Here is a 22,068-nt window from a genome sequence, read left to right as displayed (position 1 = left end):
GAGCCCATACGTCTGCAGGGCGGTGGGGGCAGGTGTTCCGTCGGTGATGCCGTCACCTCACCTCCCATCCCCACTGATTGCTTAGTGACGTGGTGCTGCAGCACTTGTTCCAGCACACTAATCATTTATTTATGTTAAAATTTAGAAAAAATACAAAAAAATCCCAAAAAATCACTTAAAATTTGATTTTATCTAAAAATTGTTTTGTTGGAAAAAATCCCAAAAAATTTGATTTTATTGCAAAAACCCCTCAAAAATTAAAAAATTAAAAAAATCACAAACAAAAATCTAAAAAAAACTAGAAACAATTCTAAGATCTTCTGTAAATTTTTTTTTTTAAAATAATACCTTTGCATCATATTTCATAGAGAGAAAGTTTGAAAAAAAAGAAAATGTGAAGCTCATTTATTAACTCATGTTATTTTAGTTTTGTCATGTTTACTATTATTTTTCCTACACAAATAATTATTTAAGTAAACTAATAAAAGTGGTTTCACTAATTTTAGGGTGTTATGGATTAGTTATGAATTAATCTATCTGTAACATATTTACTCAATTCTGCACGTTACAATAACTATTTCAAAATTTTATGAATTTTTAAAAGATATAGGATCATGTAAGAAGACTAAAAAATTTGTTTTATTATTTTTTTATTAGTAAATAATTAACTATGCATTTAACTTGAATTAATAATAAGCTGTACGTTTTTCTTTTTTTTAAACTTACTTTCTATAAAATATGATGCAAAGGATATTATTTTTAAAAACAAATTTCACAAAAGGTCTTAAAATTGTCTCTAGTTTTTTTCGATTTTTTTTATTTTGTTTAAATTTTTTTGAATTTTTGGGGTGTTTTTGCAACAAAACCAAACCTTTAGGGGGTTTTTGCAACAAAACAATTTTTGGAGGGAAAGTCAAAATCCAACTGACTTTTAGGGGGTTTGCATTTTTCTCTAAAATTTATATTAAAAATATATAAATTTTTTAAGATAAATAAATAACCATGTATAAAAACATATGAAGTTATATTTCTCCATCAGACTAGCAGGAAAACTGAGACGGGACAGGGTAAAAACCGATTGGAAGAAATGTTCTATTTCTACGCGTCGTTTTTGCATCCATTCGTTCGCAGGAATTTAGACGACCGTATTTAAGGACGAAAACAAAGTTCCTCCTAAAAGCATCGAACCCTATGGATTTCCTTTACACTGAAGCAATCATCCACCTGTCGCACTCGTGTCAAACAATGGCAGAACAGCGAAAGCAAACCAGTCAATTACCAGAGAAAACATGGGAAAACAGGAGGAAAGAAGTGTACGGTGCAATCTTGAGCACCCACGCAAGATCGCTCCTTTTACCCGCCTACCTCGCCTTTGCCTAATGCCCTAATCCTGCCCACCGATCGAGGATTAAATCCTTTTGGCCGACCCGCCGTTTCGCCACAACCCTTTTTTCTTTGTGCACTCACATCATGCGTGCTCCAGCCTCCTCGCTCCAGCAGCAGCTGCGAACGAACGGATGCAAAGCAAAGCACAACTGATTGAGAATTGAGATGCAATCTTCAGAAATCATAGGCTTCACAAACAGAGAATCCATAGGAATTAACAGCTTACACACGTATATTTTTTTGGGAAAATTTTGTTTTTACCATTAGCAGGATCCTAATTGATAACATATACTATCGAAACAAGAATGATGACCACCCAGCTCTCTATGACTGTAGCTATTGTACCATCGTAGCCCCACCATCCAATTAGGATTCAATGGGGCATCTTCATCACGGAAGGATTCACCGGCCTCCATGGAAGGATCTGAAGGTCACTGGGGGCATCGACGCATTGAACATCGAGACGTCGGCATTCACCTCCCCGTTCTCCCTCGCCCGCCCCGTCAAGCGGGCCTTCCCCCACTGCCGCCACCGCCGTTTTGTCCCTGAGCCCTCCCCTCTCCCGATGTTCTCCTGCCTCATCCTCCTCCCGCGGCCCAACGCCACCGCCGACGCCTTCGCCTCCGCCAAGTCGCACCTCGCCCACCTCCACTCCGACACCGCCTCCGACCCCACCTTCGTGTTCGCTTCCGCCGTGTCGTCACCGCTGACCTGCATTACCTCGATCTTCGTGCACGGGGAGCAGCTGCGCTTCGATGGCGTGCGGGTGATGGAGCTCCCCTGTGCACTCGCGGTGGGCTCCCACGTCGCTGTAGTGACCAGACCCCGGCCCACCCCGCCGGAATATAACCCTAAGATCGCCAAGCGCAAGGACGAGGAGGCCCCGCTCATGGTGTTGCAGTTCATGGCCGAGTTGGTGGGGACCAAGGCGGTAGACGCTTCAGGTAAGCTTGCCAGCGCCGCCGGATTTGATAGCAGTTCTTCATTTGAAGAGTCAGCGATTCTTACGATCTATGTGATTTGACCCCTCATTTGTTGATTTTACTGTGATTACATTGTGCTGACTACATATCAGAAGATATTCTAAGAAAAAATCATACATGTATATATATGAAGAACAAGGTTTGTTGTAGTTATGAAAAGTAAATGAATTAGTGAGGATTGAAATAGTTGTGCTGCAATCTATATGCTGTGAACTTTGATTTGTTAGATTTGTTTGAAGTAGTTACCTGAAATCTGAGCGGAGCAGCTTGGTTAATGGTTGTGTCAAACATATCCAATTATACCTGTATTCATTACCTTAATAGTTCAAGTGATTTATCCAAGAAAAGAATTATGCTATTTTGGAGTCATCTCTTACAGGCACTTACATTGCTCACCGCTCCCGGGAGGATTTCACCGCCAGCGACAGCGACAGCGACACCGACGAGGACCACACCCACAAGGCGGAGAAGAACACCGACAATAAGAGTAAGGTCAATGAGAAGAAGATGAAAGACAAGGTCGTCAATAAAGAGAAGAAATGCCCTGTTGCCACCACTATCAAGATCGAGGATATCCTCAACGACAACGATGCCAGATACGTTGCTATCAGAAAGGTCCGAGCTTCTTTCTTTGTAATAGGGTTATTGCTTCTGAGGTTTTAGATGGCATCCTGTGATGATGGTTGGGATTAAAGATGGCCAAGTGGGCCGGATCAAATGGGCTGACATGAGGCACGATTATTTTGGCGCGGCCCAGGCATGACACGGCACGATGGCTAACGGGTCGGGCCGGCATGGCACGACGCCTTCGGCCGTGCCTAGGTCGGAGCCGCGGCACGACGGACCGGCACGGCATGACTCGTTTAACTGTTCATATTTTGCAGTATTTTATATAATTTGTTTAGATCTAATACCATATAGGATATATTGTGCAATGGTAGTGCGTTTGACTTCCAAGTAGAAGGTCGGGTGTTCGATTCCGAGCGAAAGCAAGTTTTTGTGATTTTTTTCAATTTTCCACGGGCTGATGGGCAAAAAAAAATCATCGGGCCTACTATGTCGTGGGCCAGCACGATCTGGCCCTACCCAATCTTAAATGAGTCGTGCCTAAGCTGAAGTCACGGCACGTGGACCGGTACGGCACAACCCGTTTAGCTAACGGGCCTAAACGGACCGTGCCTCAATGGGTCCATGCCATGCCGGACCGAGCCACCCGTTTGGCCATCTTTAGTTGGGACCAACCTTTTACGGGAATCTTAGGCCCTGAGAAGTCGAATATAGTCTTATATCAAGGAAAGAGTATTGGTTTTTCAGGAGGATTCTGATAGATATGTGCCCCTTTTTTTTCCTTCCATCTGCCTGATGAAGGAGAGTGTCCGTAGCTGTTTAGGAGAGGTTTCGTTTCGAGGATGTTGTGTTTACGATCCAGAGCTGTGCTAATGGTTGTGATCTTATGGATTCTGATATGCTAGGAAATGCGTTACCCAAGAACTGATCTTGCTTCCTTGCTGTATGCATTTGCACTGACTGCCCTGCATTTTCCTCTCTGAAGGCTTTTGCTAAGGGCAATGGCAAGGCAAAGAGGAAGGAGCTGTCCCCACAAGATGCTACGTTGCTAATCCAGATGAACTACAGGGCCCACCTTGCTACGCTGCGTCATCTGGCAATGGCAAAAGCCAAGCTGAAGGAGATCAGGTCCCTGTTCTATAACATCTCTTACAGACGCTGCCTTGCACATGATCATGAAGAGCGCCAAAGGTTCTCCAAGAAAATCACTGTCCTACTCCTCACCGTGGATGCACTTGAGGTGAACTACCTGTTTATCATTGTTGCCTTTTCTGCATTGTCGATTTGCAAGTTTAGTTGTTGCATTGATAGCCTTGGGGTGATTTATTATTAAGGGTATTTATTTAAGCATTAGTTTCCAATGCTGCTTTAGGATATACAGTTATTGATTAGTGATACTGTTATATCATTAGGAAACTCAAAGTATGGTATAAAGAGCTTAACATACTGTTATTGATCAGGCCTCAACTCCCATCATTCTGAGGTATTCATTTTGATGCACTGTAAGTATATTCTCATGGGATCCCTACAAGCTTCTCGGTGATCATGATGCATCTGAAGAGATCAAGAGTGCAAGGAATTTTCTTCTACAACAATACGCTGGGTATGAAGAAAGTGAAGAGGCTATTAAAAAAAGAAATTTTCAAAAAAGAAAAAGGCTTCCAATTTACAGATAAGCTCATAGATTTTCATAAATTAGATATAAGTCCTTCTACCTTATTTAAGTGTTATATTTTTCTGTTTAAGTTCTCAGACTTTTCCATACAAACATAGGTCTTAGTTTTATGGCACAAACAATTACCAGTGATATCACTTCGAATATTAACGATGGATGAAAAGTGCCACTTTAATAAGTTATCTCCTCAAGAATATGCATGTTTATACCTTATATTGTGTTAGTTTGTTCTGTGTAGTACACAAGATAAGAATAATGTTATTTACACATAAGATCAGTCAGTTTAGAAGTTTTTGTTTCAAATTATAGCATCTTCATTTCTACAAGGTTTACATGTTAGACTTTATATCCTTTAGTGACGAGACAATTCAAAAGTCCTGATAATATATCAGATAAGGAGATTGATGTCACAGAAGCCAGTTTCTCATAGATATGCTATTTTGTACTTTTGCATGGACTCACCCACTTTTCCTTAACTCTGTAACAAATATGGAGAACTAGATTGAGTGCTTCTTAACTCATCTACTTAATTTCAGACAATATTACCGTATACGTATTGCCTCAACATTATCTCCTTTGCTTTGACCAAACACTAAAGTCCCATGGACGGGCGTAGGCGCGTTAATCAACCTAGTTTTGCTTATGCCGTCATGTTTTATCATTTTTCGATTTTGCCATTGGTTTTACCATTTGTTTTTCATTTTTGCCATTGTTTTTGCCATCTGTTGTTATAACTGGAAGTTGCAAAAATGAACAACAAATCGCAAAGCCCATGGCAAAAACAAAAGTTTATAAAACACGATAGCATAAGAAAAACTATGATGTTTGGTAATAGCGTCAAACCACAGTAATATACCACTTCCGAACGTAGATATATTATTCTCTGAAACTTTCCACAAGTAGTGGACAAAGTGATCATTGTCTTGCGTGGGGTACATGCTTAGTTGCTTCCTATTCGGAGTCTCAGACATACGGATACTGATCGGTAGCTTGGCTTAGCAGTTGCTAGTCCACGACAAGGACATGAATGAATCCTTGTCACCGTCACGTGATGAAAGGGGGCCACAACAGCACAGACTATTGCTACCTAGTGGTATTGATTGTAGCAAACAGTCAAAGTTGTGTACCTTCCGAACAATGCAATGATCCAAATTTCAAACGACGGGAAAAAATAGGACAACTTAAAACATACTAAATTGTGTGGAAGATGATACAAATAGCCCAGATAATGTTGTGTAACGGTATTATTGAATATAAAATAGGGCAATACCTTCCACTTAGAAGCCAAGGTCAAACGAAGGGCAATCGTCTATTAATTCCTGAACCTTGGGATCTTTACATGTCAGGGTGTATGCGCAAAAAGATGAGGGGCCATCACATTTCCCATTCGCTATGTTGTTCTGTGTGCTTAGCTGCAAATGCACAGATAGTCAAATCACTAGCATAGTACATGTATTCCGTTAATCATTAAATGGAGGTCTTCGTGTGGACATATGAAATCAATTTTTGACCAAATTTGACCTTTACTATATGTAAAACCTTTAAAACAATATCATTAGCTTTGCCAAAAATGATCTATATTTAGTGGCAGAGAGTCATTATAAGCCAGGAAGTTGTTGCTCATGAAACTATTACTTTCTGAAATTCACGAAGCTACACTTCTTGTTCCATGGGGGAAATGCATACCTGGTCTGATGTTCCATTTTTGTCTACTTGAAAGACTGGGTCTATAGAAACATTCGTAACTGGCACAATATCTGTAAAATATGGATCAACATAAGCAACATTCATCATTTCCTCAATAGCATGCAAGCTTTGCAAATTGCAAATGTAGAGATTCTTTACAAAATAGTACATAAACTAATTGAAGCAGCTTTCTGTACCGTTAGAACTGCCAGGATCATTATTGCTTGAATCTAGTTTCTGCTCTTTTGCATTGGACGTGTCAGATGCTAGGATATCTACCATGGCCAAATCCTGACCCTCATAAGCTGCTGGTCTCCTAAAAAGCATCATTGAAGTAAATATTCATTGGTTAATCTATTTGTCATATTGGAGCGTAGCTTACTGTCCAGAAGGAAATATTCTAGGATACAAATATTAAATAAACAAAATCTTACATGATGTTTTGATGATAATAAAATGGATGACTGTTCCCTGACGATTCATTCCAGTGATGAGCCCTTACTGAGGTCTTTCGCTGTAGAGTTTCTAAGTTCAAGCAAGATTGTACTGATGTACGAAGCTGGGTAGCAAAGTGAGACAATCCAGAGTTTTCACTACCATCAAAAGTTCTGTTTGAATCATCGACCACTGGGTTGTTTCTACGACTCACATCAAGAGTTATCCTTGATTTCGAAGATATCAATGCACGTACTTGTCCAGATGGAGCACTTTGGGAAATTTTGACTTCTGATGGGGGCTTCATGATGGACAGTATTTGGGATGCTAAAGGTAAAGACGATATTTTGTTATTACAAAGTAGATGAATCTGAAGAGGTAAGAGTAGTTGTACATCTCATCCAAGTTGGCCCTGGAATCCAATAGGATCACCAACAGACCACCTTCTAGGCAAAACAAGTTCTGTCAAAATAAGTAACCAACTTCATACATGATTAATTGATTGCTATAGCAGCATACAACAGAAACTTTATGTATTTAAATTATGATCTCCAAATTGCTGATTATCATCCTGGTGGTATACAAGAACAAGGTGACATGACATGGAAGCATAACCAAGGTTCACAATATTGTTTGAGGCACAAAAACCGGTCCCCGACAGTAACCAAAAATTCGCGGTTATCGCAAAAACCGCTCAAAATTCGGTGAGAATTCGCTCAAAATTCACTCGGTCAAATTTGTAATTCGGAGAAAAAATCGACCGAATCGGCATTCGGTAACCGCTCGAATTGGACCGGTTACCGAGTTGACCGCATTTCTCGGTAACTGTTCGGTTTTCCCGATTTATCGAGCGGTTTTCTCCAATGTCAGTGAAGTTCAACAAAAAAAACCCAAAAAATGGCTTAACCCAAACAAATTTTGTTGGTTTCCTTGTAACATGATCTACATGATAAAAGTATTTATACTCATAAAAAAGTTGAATATTTTCTATGAGAAAATGTATTTGCTAAACCTAGTTAAATGCATAGTTAACTCTTTGCTAATCCAAAAATCATGAAACCAATTTTGTTAGTCCTCTTTACATGATCCTATGTCTTTTAAAAATACATGAACTCATGAAACAGTTATTGTAACATGCATAATTGTGTAAATGTGTTGCAACTAGATTAATTCATAACTAACCCATCACACCTCCAAAATTAGTGAAACCACTTTTATTAGTTTACTTATACTATGTTTTATGTAGAAAAAATAATGGTAGACATGAAAAGGTTAATTACAGTTCTGTTTCTTAACATATTCATTTTATACTTGTGAACTTTGTAAAAATCATGGAGAAATTAATAAAACTCTAAATGAAGCGAAACCAATTTTAAAGATCTTCTTAAGATATGCCCTACACAAGAAAAATATGTGTTTGCATGTTAAGCTTTTCCTTAACATGAATTAATAAATGAGCTGCACGCTTCAACTTTTTTCTTTTTTTTCAAACTTTCTCCCTATAGAATACGATGCAAATGATATTATTTTTTATTTTTTTCAAAGGTCTTAGAATTGTCTCTAGGTTTTTTTTTATTTTTTTGAATTCAAATTCAAAAACTGCTCGCATTATGAATTCGGTGCGGCTCGGTAATCGCGGTTTTCGACCGGTTACCAACGATAAGTTGAACCCTGAGCATAACAGTAGGATTTCCAATTTTAAACGAAAAATGAAGACAAACATTAAATCTTTCCCTAGGATGTAAAATATCACTTGATTAACTATTTACATATGCACCTCCAAAACAGAATAAACTATTTACCTACCCAGTGGATTGAACCACAATTAGTAGTAATTAAATCAGGAATTCTCAGTGATATGGAACAACCATCTTTCCATATCAGCTAATATAACTCGGCAGCAATTGATTCACGGCGCAGTACAACCATATTTGTTCATAAAAAACGTCTTGAAAACTAAAATGCTAATAGAAACATATAGCAAGCTAATTTGAAGTTCATACTATGGAGCTTTTGAAATAATCTAGCATAGTTGAATACTAGTCTTGTAAACAAAACCAATAGTTCACAACTAACCTTGGCATTGTACAAGAGCATTATTAAAAAAAAATAGTACAAGTTTTTTTAGAAAAATCTAAAATGTAGAAGTATCGAGACAATTAACTTATTTTACAAACAAAGTGGTAGCACCACAATTGCTATGTAACAATAGCTGATTGGGTTTTTCATGTTTGCTTATCAATTATCCTTGGGCAGTCCAAAGCATAAAAACAACTCTGGCAGCCTGCTTGATCACTCTGCCATCTAGCATCAACTATAGGGTCCATAACAACTATGTATCAATTGTTCTTCCCAATTTTCTTACAAAGGAGGAACCATGCAACAGATATTCAAGCTAGCAATAAGTAAAGGTGTACAAACCAGTCCGCAAAGAATCATCCATGTTACCAAAAGTTGATTTGCCAACCTCTTCACGTATAAAACTAGTGGGACATCCTGATTTACCATCATGAAGATCTACAAATTGTGGAGAAAGATGGGTACCTCTGCATTAGAATAGATCACGAGCAGGAAGCAGAACTAAATGGATGCAAGTTTGTTGTAACATTACACCCCAGTACCATGAAATTGAAGTGGATCACCAACAATGCTAGAATTTGATTTGCCAACCTCAGGCCAAATAGAGTTGGTAGATGTACCCCTCTGGATATCTGTAAGAGCAGTATAACTACCTAAAAACATATAAGAGGATGGAAAATAGAAATGGTGTGTAAAATAAAGCCCAAGTACCATTAAATTGAAGTGGATCATCCATGATACCACATGCTGATTTGGCATGGTCTGCCCTTTTATTGGCATCGCTCTCTGATTTACCCCATCGAAGATCCGAAAGCACTGGAAATGAACAATATTTGTATTATATTAAGCTATATGGGAAGCAGAGAATATAAGTATACAACTAACTGGGTTCAACATTAAGCTCATGTACCATCAAAATTTAGTGGTCCATCTCCATCTCCATCCATGTTACTACAGGTTGTTTTGCCAATCTGTGGCCTATTAGAGATTGTAGTGTTTTCCCAGTTACTCTTCCAAACATCTGATTGTGAAGACAAATGAATCACTGTAATACAACAGATGGTAAGCAGGAAAATACAATTATTTGTTTTGTAACCTTGAGAGCAAGTACCTTGGAACTTACATGGACTAACAAACTTTGGAGATTTACTTTTTGCGCCCATTTTGTCACTTGCATTCTCTTCATTTTTTGGTCCTGTCTGATTCAAAGCCTCCCCCAAAGACTGCTTAGCCTCTACACATGCGTATCAAATAATGCAGCAGTATAAGGTATGTGCATGTCATAGAACAAAAAAGATAGGTTTTCCAGAAACTACCTATTTGCACAAGTACATAGTCTTGTAAGCTACATGTTGGATAAAAATGACAATGGTTGGGCATGGCTATAAGTCTATAACTAACCGTTCTTTTTATTTCTGAGCTCACAAACTTCAATAAGATAGTTAGGCATCTGGCATTTCGTCCCGGTTTCAACAGATTCAACTGATTTTAGATATCTGCTGCCAAGCACTCCACCCTCTTCATCCAGCAAAACAATCTAAACATGCAGTTAATACAACAGTAATAACTTAGATACCACAGCATGCCAACGTTTAATTTGATATATCTAACAGGCAACAGCATCATCTAATAAAACTGTAGAACACCAACTTAGAATTAACAACTTCATTATCTCAATTTTTGCGAGGATTTGTTCTCTCAATGTTGATATAATAAGCATGCAAATTAAGTATTAGGGACTGGTTCCTGACCTGCCTTGCATGTGAACCAACTTGCATGAGCTTTATAACGCCATCATGGTACTTCTTTGCCTTTTGAGTTAGTTGCATGGTGTATAAGGCATTCCATTCTACAAAGAGTGCACAGATCGTATAACTATATAAGCCTCAAACTAAACTTTAAAATCACTATACGTACAGAATACAGATATCCGATGTAAAGAGAGGGTTGGCACACAAACCTTTGAAACCTGACTCTGTTCCCGTAAGGCTCCCTGAGCTACCAGTAGCCACCTCTTCAACTTTGCCAGTCTCTGGCTTGCCAGAACTAGCAGTGACTTCTGATTTAGTCTCAAGATCTACAAATTACGGAAACAAACAAGATTCTCGTCATTTGTGACGGGAGAGGTGGAATATAGCTATGTGTTGTGTATACCATGAAAGTTTTGTGGCCTGAGAAATTTCTGAGATTTACTCATTGCACTTGGTCCCATCTTGTTATTTGTATTCTCCTCACTCTTTGGTCTTGTGCGCACCATAGGTTCCTCCGAAGTATGTTCAACACCTGCATATTGATCAACAGTTCAACACAACACAATAAAATCCATTCAGTGAGATAGCAAAGGAAAATATTTCAAGACATTATTACGTATTTCACAAAATGAGTCAGGAATTCTCATGAGGCACAGGCCCACAGACTCGACAAAAACGTCATGACTGTACTAGGGCATGTACAAACTGACCTTTCTTCTCATTTTTGGCCTCGCAGATCTCAATCAGATAGTTAGGGAAATGGCATTTCTTCCCACTTTCAATGGATTCTCCCGACTTGAGGTGCCTGCTGCCAAGTACTTGGCCCTCTTCATCCAGCAAAACAATCTGAACATTCAGTTCACACATGTCAAAATACTTCTAGTAAACTGATTGCAGGACAACATAAACAACCTATCATTACTCATGAGCAACATAATAGCTGTACCATCTCCAATCTTCAGAACATGCACGGAAACAACCATCAAATGCATAATGCTTCTTACCTGCTTCACATGCGGGCCGGCTTGCACGAGCTTCACAACGCCATCGTGGTACCTCTTCGCCTTCTGAGTCAGCTGGGCGGTGTACAGTGCCGTCCACTCTACAAAACAGAAGCACACCCAATTCGTTCACCTCATAGGCATCCACAGACCACAGGACAGACGTCGAACAGGTGGGGCGCGAACCTTGAAACCTCGACTCCGCCACATCCAAGCCGCCAGAGCCCGCGGCTTCACCTGCGCCAGCGCCGCCCCAGCGCCTCTTCGGCGGGTTCACGAACGCGCAGGGCACGCGCGGGTTCACCTTCGCGGCGCTCGGTGGACGCGCCCTGGGGGCAGCGCCGCGGCGCGCTGTGGTTCCGGAAGCAGCGGTGGAGGCGGACGCGGACGCGGAGGAGGGGTAGCTGTCGGGGATTGCCTCGGGCTCGCCGACGTCGACGAGGTGGGCCTGGAAGGAGAGCGAGGCCCCCGCGGAGACCTCCTCGCTGGCGCGGAGGAACCTGGACTCGAGGGTGTCGCCGGCGTCGTCGAGGAGGACGAGGCGGCCGGAGGCGGGGTAAAGGAGGAGGGCGCCGTCGTGGTAGACCTTGCGCTTCTGCTTCACGTGCTTCGTGTACGTCGCCGCCCACCACCGCGGCTCCGCCTCCATCGGTAAGAACTTGGATCACTTCCCTCGAGTGGGGAATTGGAGAATTCGAAATGGAAGGAAGCAGCGAGGAGGCGGCGGGGAAAGAGGAGATTATTTAGGCAGAGCCGGACCTGAAATGGTAAGTGCGGCCCAGTACTAACATTAGTTGGGCCGGGCCAAACTTCTCGGTTAACTACGGCGATTTTTTCTTAAAAAAATTGGAATTTTTTATTTTAATTTTTTAAATTTGGCAATTTTAGGCCCCGTTTCAAATTTGTCTTTGTTTTTTTCATTGTACAATTAAATTTTTTAGCTGAATATTTTTGGAAAGCATTCTCTACACCATAATTTTTTTCAAAATTTTTCATGAACATTTATACAGTGTTCTAAATTTTAAAAACAATAGAATATTGTATTTTTATTTTTTTTAACCTGTCGCCCTTCCAATAAGCGATAAACACCTATTCGTTCTATGTTTGAACTTATTCATTCTATTTTTTCAAAACAGACACCTAAAATTACTAAATTTAAAAGTTCTAAATATAAAAATAAAAAACGTCAAAACAACTGCGGCTGTTGGCCGTGTGTAGTTTTCTGCAATTGTGCAGCCTGGTGACGCAATTGCTGTTCAGATTACGGCCTGACTGAAACGCGAGAATTTGACACGATCCGAATTGGAATTAACACGTCTCATTGCAAAATTTATATGTAATCTTTGCAAATACCTGCATTGAAAACAATGCCCAAAGAGAATCTAGTGAATAGATGCAGGCACTACTGACAGTAATTTACAGCCGCGGCAAAACAGCAAAAGGGGCACTCAGGAAGGCTGGTCTACACTCGCAAACTTCTCTAGGGAATGCAGACTGATCTACACTCAACAGCTTCTTCCAGACAGACGGCCTTGGACATGCTCAATGAGAGTTTTTTGGATCTGTAGAATGTGGCAACTGGCGATGGCAAACACCGGATGAGAGCAGCAGCTGCAAATGATGCCACCAACTGGAATTACAGCCTGTGTTGTAAAATGAACTGTACATTTGATCTCAAAATTGCAACCCACTGAGGGGCACCATACTATTCCTGGAACCGTGGAATTGCAGCCTTGCGGAGGTACAGGATCTTACTCGTTGAACTTTGCCTTCTCTGGAACATGCTGGGACAAAAACACCGGAGTTCCATTTGTTAAAACTGCACCAGTTCAAAGATATTCATTGGAATCGTCGTCAGCATCCTCTTCATCATCGTTGCTGTAAGTTTGTAAATAAGCCTCGTCTCCTTCATCCTGGAACAGAAGCAGCTTCTATCAACATCCAGTGGCAAGTAAAACTTCGAAGGTAATTTGTCTCAAGCAACGTCTCAATTAAACATGAAGGTAACATATAAGATATTGCTAGAAGTAAAAGCAATTTCCATGTTTATGCAGGACGGTTTTTTCAGCAATCTAAGTATTTCATGCTTTTGCCAACCATCTGTTCGCCTTACCTCTACATCATCATCATCTGATGGCAGGCCATCCTCAACTGTTTGAAGTAACTTCACATCCTGTTTTTCACTAGCAGCCTTCATTTGTACCTGATGATGATGACATAGGAAAATGTATCACATGACTACATCAGAGTTAAATAAAACAGTACAATAAAATTCAGATTTAAGAAACTCGATGCCCTACAAGTTGTGACTTCAACTTCCAGATCTTGCCTTGCAAACTTGAGATATGATGCTTTAACGCCTGAAAATATTAACCCATCAGGTGGATAAAAGGTAACGACAACTTAGGCAAAAAGCAAAAAGGGAACACCAGAGTTTACAGTGGAGTTACCTCCCGCCTTTGGAGCTCTATAGAGCGTGCCAATGCTTGTCTCCTTGTTAACAGATTTCGAGGCTTCATGATTTGGGGCCTTCTGTAGTTTTTACCCCGGTAGAAAATGATTGCATATCCTTTAGTTGTCTTGTCGAGTGAAATGAGAACACCTCCACTCTCAGCTTCTAGAGAGATTGCAATATGTTTCACTTGTGCAAAGTTCTTTCCCTTGACAATAATTTTAACCAATTCTCGATGCTTCCAATGAAAGTGCATGTTCTGCACAGTTCCATCAAAAACTTCTCGTCTGCCTGTGAAATTTTAATAAGTAGAGGTAGGTCACCAGATGTTCATCCCATGCATTCTATATCACAAATGTATAGTGAAAAGCGTCGGTTGTACCAAGTATTAAAAAGGCCCTCATTTTCAGACCGATTCTGCGAAATAAGAAGCGCTCCTCATCTGTAATAGTTTCCAAATCAGTTGGAAGCTCTGCCGGAGAGAGAAATTCCTGAACTTTTGCCAAAGCCTTCTCTGCTTTCGCAACTTTTGTTTTGGCCTGGAAGTATGTAAGAGTTATTATTATGCACAATGGCTGCAATAATATCTTCTTCTAAAAAAAGAGAGAGAAATGCGATGCTGCCTTGGAAATGAATGACAAAAAATGAAATCATCAAACTTTGTTCCAGATAGAGATTTCAAAAAACATACTAAAATCAGTTTTCTCTTCAAGTTCTTCAAAAGAGAGGTATGCTTCACCAAAGCCAAGCGCTTCATCTCATCTTCCCTCTGCACATCATTAAGTGAATTTCCCCATCGCGATTTTGCTTCTGTAGTTTCTGCAAGAGTGCCAGCAACTAGAGGACTTTTTAGTTCTCTGGGGATGGTAGTAATCAAGGCTGATGCTTTAAGCCGAGCCAGCTCTTCCTCATCCTGTTGAGTAATTGCCTGTTCTTGCTTCTCCACCAAGACCCCCCTTACTTTAGGCGTTATGAAGTCATTGCCCCTGTAGAAAACAATATACTCCTTGTTCCTCGACAAAAGCACTCCCCCTGTCAATTTCTGCAAGTGATTTGTTACACAAACTCAAAACACACACAGGCTATGTAGCAAGAATACAATCATAGTTATTACGGCGGTAAGGCGAGGTGAGGCATATTTTTTTTATCAAAAATACTGTACACATTTTTGTGTCTATCGATAATTTTGGTATGTGCCTGTACATGTCCCTGTTGGCGGCTATCACATGGGTTTTGGCACCATTGACTAGAAAATCTTGACGTCTCCAATCACTACACCGTTCTGAGCTCCCACGGCTCCAATAAAAAATATCTTTCTTGCCCTACTTGGGGACATGTAGATTGTGATTTTGGTTGAAGAAGATACACCTTCACACCTTTCAGACAAGTATGGCGTGCGGCGAGGCGGCGCCATACTCACTTCACATGAATATACAAGTCAACTACATAGAGCAACAAACACCGAGCACAAAGCAGAGCATAACAGAGCAACTAGCCAAAGCATAGCTAACTACACACTCAATACCAAACCAAGCGAAGCTACACAACTACACAGAGGCACAAAGCAGATGAACTAAGCCTTGTGAGCATGTACCTGCGGTGGAATCGACGAGCTTCGCCGGCAGCCAGCACCGCTACGACCTGCGGAGTTGCAGGGGAGCAGGGGACCAGCGGACGACAGACAACAGGAGGCGACAACAGAGGACGTGAACTAGAGTTATGGAGTACCAGAGGGGACGGGAGACGGACGAAGACACCGCGACAAATCTAACGAGATGGCGGCTGGCGGCGGGAGTCTCCAGTCAGGTATGGACTCTGGTCCCACGCACGTGTATTTCCTTTCCCGCGTATTCCCTTTCCCACTCGCGCTCCGAATTCTTCCCACCCGTGCGCGTTAGCTTGGCCTTGCAGTGTTCGCCTCCCTCAATATGGTGTCAAATCGCAATAAGGCGATGCCTAATCAACGCCATATCCAGCAAGGCAGACACCACATTCAAATATGGCAAGGCGAGAGCCGCGGCGAGCTCCGGCGAGTGCCTCAACGACTAGGCATCGATTAGGCGACGCCTTAATAAGGGCGACGAATCGACGCCTTAATAAGGGTGACGCCTTAATAACTATAAATACAAGGATCAAATTTTCGAAGTTGAACATCATCTTGCATGGCAATCAACCAAAGCAGGAGATAAATCCTTTAGAAGAACCAACATAGGGAGATAAAACTTAGCATGGAACAGCAAAAGAAAATACAACAAAAGATCCGAACCAACATAGGGAGATAAAACTTAGCATGGAACAGCAAAAGAAAATACAACAAAAGATCCATCAACGGATTATCCACAATGCTCTTTGCTAAATTGTGACTTACTGCTTTCTCAGCAACCAGCCTTTCAAGGCTAAGCAAATGAATAAACAAACAAATGCTAGATGGCAATGGCCAGAATGTTGCATCATAATAAGATAGTAGAGCAACAGAAGAATAGCCACATATAAAGCAAACTCATATGATTTTAGCAGGGATAATCTCACATGTACTAAATTGGGTATAGTATCAGATTCAGCACAGATTTTATCATATGTGTTGAGTATATGATATAGGATATATTAGGATCCGGTTGTTATGGTAGGATAGGATTAAATTCCATCTTATCTCTAAGGTTGCTCCTGTTAGAGTATATGGTATAGGATACACAAGGATCCGGTTGTTATGGTAGAATAGAATTAGATTCTATCTTATCTCTAGGGTTGCTTGATATCCAAGCCATCTGTACTCTATATATTCAGCCCTCAAGGCTCAATACAATACGATCAACCACATAAATCAATTCTCATCCTCTCTCATGGTATCAGTTTAGGTTTTGGTCCTACAGTCCTAGCCCTAAACCGCTTCCACTTTCGCCGTGCTGCCCCCAGGGAGATCGATCTCCATGATCTCCGCCGGGGGCTGCGCAACCTGTAGCTCAGTTTCCGCGGCCGATCCTATTGATTTGCCGCCGTTTTCGCGTCATCCAGCACCAGTAGGGCTCCTCGATCGCACCGTCATCGCTCGCCGCCCGTCATCCTCATCGGCACCGACCTGCCACCGGCCGGCTCCTCCCGTGCGGCACGTCCCCATCGCGTTGGATCCGCACCGCCTCCTCCACGTGTCTGGACTTCACTGGCTGCTCCGTAAGGCACGCGCCATCTCCGTCACGCATCTGCGTCCGCACGCCACACTAGCCGTCCACGTCACCGCTGATCCAGCCACGTGTCGGCTGCATCGACCACGTTCCTGGCTAGACGCGCCCAGCCTAGATCTGTGTCGCACGCCTCCTCGTGCACGCCTCCACGCGCCCAGCCTAGATATGCGTCGCCCGTCTCTGCTCGCCTCGACGTGTCTACGTTGTCCATCGACGAGTCGCGTCGGCTCGTCCACGTCTCCATCGACCAGTCTCCACACCTCTGTCTCCACGCACCAACGGGCCTCTGGTCGACTGACACCGCATATCGCGTTCATCTCCCACACGTCATCGATCTGGTCGCCACGTCGCTCGACTCCAGCCTTTGCGTCACCATGTCGCCCCGACCACACGCAATGCGTCGTTCATCTCCGTCCGACCACGTCCACGCGCCGCTGGCTGCCCGATTTGCTGCTGGTTTTTCCTTTTTTTCCCCGATCAGAGATCAAGTTGCGTTGCCACCGCTCATCGTCCGCGCGTCTATACTCCGACCTTGGCATCGACTCCACCGACCGGCTCCTCCACCCGTGCGGCACGGCTAGGCGCGCGGCACCCTAGGGATGCTTTCAGGCGCTGTTGCCCGGCTGCCCCGTCCACATACCCTCGTCGTTGGTTCGTTGTCGCCTTCACCAATCAGGACGCCTCCGCCATGACTGCCTCGCGCACCCTCGGTCTGATCAGCCGATCGTGTGCGGTTTCCTCCCGACCGATCGAGCATTGCTCCCGTCCTCCTCGAGCACGCGCATGCCCCCTTCCTGAGAACTGAGGCTGCCGCTGCGTCACCTTCGGGCCGCAGTGCTGCCGTCTGTGGTCTGTGCCTCCGCAACACCGCCGTGCCCTCCCTGGCACGGTCCGACTGAATGGAGGATCCCGCTGTCGCCCTTCATTGTCGTTCTGCACGCCACGACACTTCGGCCGATCAATGTCGCCTCTCTCCGCACGTCGTCGCCTCAATCGTCGGTGCCCTTGGTCTTCGTCACGCTGTTCGAGTGTTCTTCACCGGCTTCTTCGAGCATCGCCGCCACGCTCTTGGACACCGGCGTTGCCGCTCCAGGCAACTGATTCCGCCTCCCTCTACCGCCTTCGTCCAACACAACCTCGTCGCCAACGTCGCAGTCTCCTCAACCTCTTCGCATATTCCAGCAACTGCGGGCTACATCTGCACATTCTCCTCCTCGCCACTCTGTGCACCGCGACCATCGAGACCTTATTTGCTGGTCCCTCACACATTGGAGCCTAGTTGGGCTCCCTACCTTCGCGCGTCCGGTACTGGCAACACCAATGTGTGCTTTCGTCTGTAACGTGTTCACGAGCTTGGCAAACCCGGTGCACGCCTCATCCTCGATGGCCTCGATTGCGTCGACTTCGGCATCGACCTCTTCTTAACGATCGCCTCGTCCGCGTCACCGTCTTCCTCCCTTGGGCCTCCCTGCGCCCGTCTCCATGGCGCCTCTGGCGCCCGTGGCTTCAAGTGCAGCTCTCTCAACCACGGCTACCTCACGCACGACATCCTCGACCACGGCTACTCTCCCCGCTCTCGGCTACCTTGACTTCTGCACAAAGGGCTACCATCTGCATGAGTAACTCATCGGTTTCTCCAGTCATAGCATATGCATCGTGTTGTTTCGACTGCGGGGGGATGTCATTCGTCTTCCTCTCTAGTCTCATCGTCTGCAACGCTCCCGCTGCGACTGCGAGAGAATGTTAGAGTATATAGTATAGGATACACAAGGATCCGGTTGTTATGGTAGGATAGGATTAGGTTCCATCTTATCTCTAGGGTTGCTTGATATCCAAGCTATCTGTACTCTATATATTCAATCCTCGAGACTCAATACAATACAATCGACCACATTAACCAATTCTCATCCTCTCTCAATATGTACTAAATTGGGTACAGTATCAGATTCAGTACAGATTTTATCATATAATAAGTGCGCAGCTGAGCATTCAGATAACAATGTATTTTGAAATTTATATAGCTTTACCTTGATTTCTTCCGCCATTCTGTCATTGCATGTGTTTGGGACCCCCCTCTTGATGGCGATCTTTGCAAGAGCACTTTTCTCCCATAATTTAACAATAGCAGTAGCTAAGCCTTGGTGTTCTCTGTTTCTCCCTACCCACAGACAAGTACATAAAAAGGGTTTATATTCATTGAACATTGAGTAGCATTTGATAGAAGCAAGCAACTTCGAAAAGAAATTCCAATACCTAGAGCGAAATGAGGAGCAGTTTGCCTTGAAAGTCTACGTAGAGCTGTCATTTCCTTACTTCTTAAAGTGCTCTTGATCTTGTAGGGAAGTAGTCTAAACGGCGGCTTGTAGCCAGGAACTACACCAGGAAGCAAGTCGGCATCAACAGGGATAGGGTTGCGACCAGACCAATCCCTATACCGTGGTCCCAACTGATCCAAGAAGCTATCAATATCAAATGTTTCTGTGGCTTCTGGAGAGAAATTGACATTAGATGTTGAGTGGTTCACACCATCTGCGCTTGACTTCTGCAAGTTGTGACCTCCACGGCTGGGCACAACACTATTAGCATCACTAACTTCTTCATTAGAATCAACCTCTATTATTTTAGCATATGACTGCACACATCGAAGGTTGTAATTCATTCCCCTATACAGAACAATTGATCTCCCAGACCTCCATATAACAATTCCTCCAGTCCTGTCCTGATTGACAAAAGCAAGATCAGAAATGTGAATCATATTTCATTGGACTGAAAAAAAATGTAAATAAACATGAAGCATAGCATTAGGTACCTCCAGTAAATCATGAGTTCTCTTCATGTTCAGGCTCGGTGGGCCTTCGAACCTCATCTTGACCACCTCGTCCACCTTCCATTTCCTGTGGATGCTCTCCACAATGTCCTGAGTAACCCCTCCGGGCCCAACCTTTATCCTCTCCTTCATCCTCAATGCCGCATCCCTAAGCCTTCTCAACTCAAGCTCTGGGATAGTCCTCTCTGCCAGCTCTGTGTTGTTGCGCCTCCCTGGCCTGCCACCACCGAATGCCTCTTCATCCTCCTCCTCCCTTTCCCATGGAAGGAGGACAGAACCCATCTTCTGGACAAAATCTTCCGCACCAGACCGCTCTGTTGCAACATTTGGACTACTTTCCTCCATTGAATTCCTCAATGTTTTAACAATTGTCCTTACGCTGTTCTGCCTTATGCTCCTATCAAATTCACCACCTTTAGAGCCCCGGTCCACTACCATATCCATCCAATAAGAGGAATTTGCAGTCGGTGAGGCATAATCCTCATACACTTCGTCTTCTGAACTCACACTAAGGGGCTCCTCACTGGACACCTCTTCCTCATCTCCATCCACCAAGCCCAGCTCATCATTAGAAACATCATCCATGTCCACCCCTTCCTCCGCACCGGCCACCACCGAACCGAAAACCAACTGGTCCTCGGTCGAGCCTTCCCCGTGCATCCACGGCGCAGCGACCGCCCGGCTCCCAAGCAGATAGCGCGGCGGAAAATGCGACCCTTCGTCCCGGTCTTGCGTCGCTTCGCTCCGGACCGCACCATTCTTACCCCCTCCGACCTCTTCTCGAACACCGTCGTCGTCATCGTCCGAGGAGCCGCCGCCCAAGTAGTCCACGATGGAACATAACGTCGCACTTGAACCTCCACCGGGTTCTTGCCCGCGCGCACCGTCGCTTTCTTGGCCAACCCGATGCGGCGGCGGCTGCTCCTGCTGCTGCCAGGGGAAGGAGACGCGCTGGGAGGGCGCCCTGGCGGACCAGCGGCGGAGGGCCTGCTCCTCGAAGCTCGGCTTGAGAGACCTCATATTCTTCTTCCTCTTCCTTCCACCGGCGCCGTCCGACGCCGCCGGCGAGGAGGTCGAGGGAGAAGGCGCTGTGGCGGGGGGAGGGGAGGAGACGCTTGCGGTGGCGGAGGTAGTGGTGGAGGTGCAGGTGACGCGGGGCGGCCGCGCTGATCGCAGAGCGTAGGGGAAGAGGGGCTTCGGTGAGAGGGCGGGGGGTGGGAAGAGCAGCGCCATTGGAGGAGAAAAGAGAGGATTGAAGCTTGGGAGAGAGGAGATGACGAAGGCGAGAGATATATGCTTTCCTTTTTGTTTTCTCTGCCTAGCATTCCTTGGCAAGTTGTAATTATTTTTTTGTTCTCGACATATTGATTTTTTTCTTTTTCGACAAGGATTTCATGAATTTTCATGATAAGATAAGATGTGACAAACATTAAAACCTTTGAAATAACTGGGGATGGTGAGATCACTGTAACATGGATGAATATGGGTTATATAAATTTTGTGTTCATAACTTAAAAGGGTAAACGAACAAGGCATCAAATACTAGTGCGGAATCCCTTTGTTGAAAAATGTTTTTCTCTATTATCATTGGTAGAGTAATTCATAAAATGCGAACGTGCATGGAGCACGATAGCAAAGCAGGGTGCGACTGAGCCCGTCGGGGTTCGATCCCTGGTGTCGCAATCCCCTGTATTGGCCTCCAATAAAGGTCCCGAGTAAAAGGGATCCGGTGTTAAAAAAAGAATAATTCATAAAAAACTATTTCTTCAACATGTATAAACGTAAAATCAAGTGTATACATAGTAGAAGTCCTTGTGCAGTGCGTTAAAGTTCCCCAATGTATGGCGTAGTGCGTTCTCGACCCTCAAATTTGGTCTTCCTTGGTGCACGGGCTTGCACGGGCAAACGGATGGTCGACTCAGATCTGGGCGGACGGATGATAGGGGGCGGAGGAGGTGGCGGCGTGACGACGGGTATTTATGGCTGATGCGGTGGAGATTTAGGGCGGAGGCAGCAAGCAAGGTTAGATCTAGGGATGACTGGATGA

At 43.8% G+C, this 22,068-nt stretch overlaps 2 protein-coding genes across 10 annotated transcripts; both read right to left on the bottom strand.

Annotated features, from left to right (window-relative positions):
• Positions 1–5,447: 5,447 nt before the first annotated feature.
• On the bottom strand, positions 5,448–12,274 carry LOC133897500 (uncharacterized). 8 transcript variants are annotated; one of them, XM_062338249.1, is made up of 18 exons: positions 11,750–12,274; positions 11,567–11,664; positions 11,273–11,408; positions 10,966–11,094; positions 10,772–10,888; positions 10,563–10,660; positions 10,213–10,348; positions 9,935–10,045; positions 9,722–9,856; positions 9,523–9,627; positions 9,354–9,443; positions 9,154–9,249; positions 6,947–7,059; positions 6,732–6,856; positions 6,495–6,613; positions 6,298–6,368; positions 5,882–6,023; positions 5,448–5,698 (listed from the first exon to the last, which is right to left on the bottom strand). In XM_062338249.1, exons 1-17 carry the CDS (start codon positions 12,210–12,212, stop codon positions 5,889–5,891), a joined length of 2,277 nt encoding a protein of 758 aa, XP_062194233.1. In that variant the 5' UTR covers positions 12,213–12,274; the 3' UTR covers positions 5,448–5,698; positions 5,882–5,888. The 8 variants fall into 8 exon arrangements, with proteins under 8 accessions (XP_062194233.1, XP_062194236.1, XP_062194231.1 ...); XM_062338252.1 differs by having other exon boundaries at positions 6,989–7,059; XM_062338247.1 differs by having other exon boundaries at positions 6,732–7,059; positions 9,722–9,832; positions 9,923–10,045.
• A 589-nt stretch (positions 12,275–12,863) lies between these two features.
• Positions 12,864–21,294, bottom strand: LOC133897498 (CRM-domain containing factor CFM3, chloroplastic/mitochondrial-like). Of its 2 annotated transcripts, XR_009905917.1 has the most exons (10): positions 20,004–21,294; positions 19,448–19,913; positions 19,222–19,352; positions 14,707–15,057; positions 14,398–14,554; positions 14,014–14,306; positions 13,864–13,923; positions 13,677–13,766; positions 13,319–13,476; positions 12,864–13,174 (listed from the first exon to the last, which is right to left on the bottom strand). XR_009905917.1 is itself a non-coding variant. In XM_062338244.1 (9 exons), exons 1-9 carry the CDS (start codon positions 21,252–21,254, stop codon positions 13,393–13,395), a joined length of 2,883 nt encoding a protein of 960 aa, XP_062194228.1. In that variant the 5' UTR covers positions 21,255–21,294; the 3' UTR covers positions 12,864–13,392. The 2 variants fall into 2 exon arrangements, 1 of the variants encoding a protein (XP_062194228.1); XM_062338244.1 differs by having other exon boundaries at positions 12,864–13,476.
• Positions 21,295–22,068: the final 774 nt, after the last annotated feature.

This window comes from Phragmites australis, chromosome 17, assembly GCF_958298935.1.
Source record: "Phragmites australis chromosome 17, lpPhrAust1.1, whole genome shotgun sequence".
Classification (NCBI taxonomy): domain Eukaryota; kingdom Viridiplantae; phylum Streptophyta; class Magnoliopsida; order Poales; family Poaceae; genus Phragmites; species Phragmites australis.
This window is presented reverse-complemented; position numbering and strand designations above follow the sequence as displayed.

Excerpts from the sequence above, each read along its gene's own strand:
- LOC133897498 (XM_062338244.1), bottom strand. The coding sequence starts at position 21,254 with ATGGCGCTGCTCTTCCCACCCCCCGCCCTCTCACCGAAGCCCCTCTTC. Across the intron at positions 15,058-19,221 it reads GAATGGCGGAAGAAATCAAG|AAATTGACAGGGGGAGTGCT; the intron begins GTAAAGCTATAT and ends AATCACTTGCAG. Across the intron at positions 13,477-13,676 it reads CAGATGATGATGATGTAGAG|GATGAAGGAGACGAGGCTTA; the intron begins GTAAGGCGAACA and ends CTTCTGTTCCAG.
- LOC133897500 (XM_062338246.1), bottom strand. The coding sequence starts at position 12,212 with ATGGAGGCGGAGCCGCGGTGGTGGGCGGCGACGTACACGAAGCACGTG. Across the intron at positions 9,444-9,522 it reads TGATCCACTTCAATTTAATG|ATATCCAGAGGGGTACATCT; the intron begins GTACTTGGGCTT and ends CTGCTCTTACAG. Across the intron at positions 6,614-6,731 it reads TATTATCATCAAAACATCAT|GAGACCAGCAGCTTATGAGG; the intron begins GTAAGATTTTGT and ends GATGCTTTTTAG.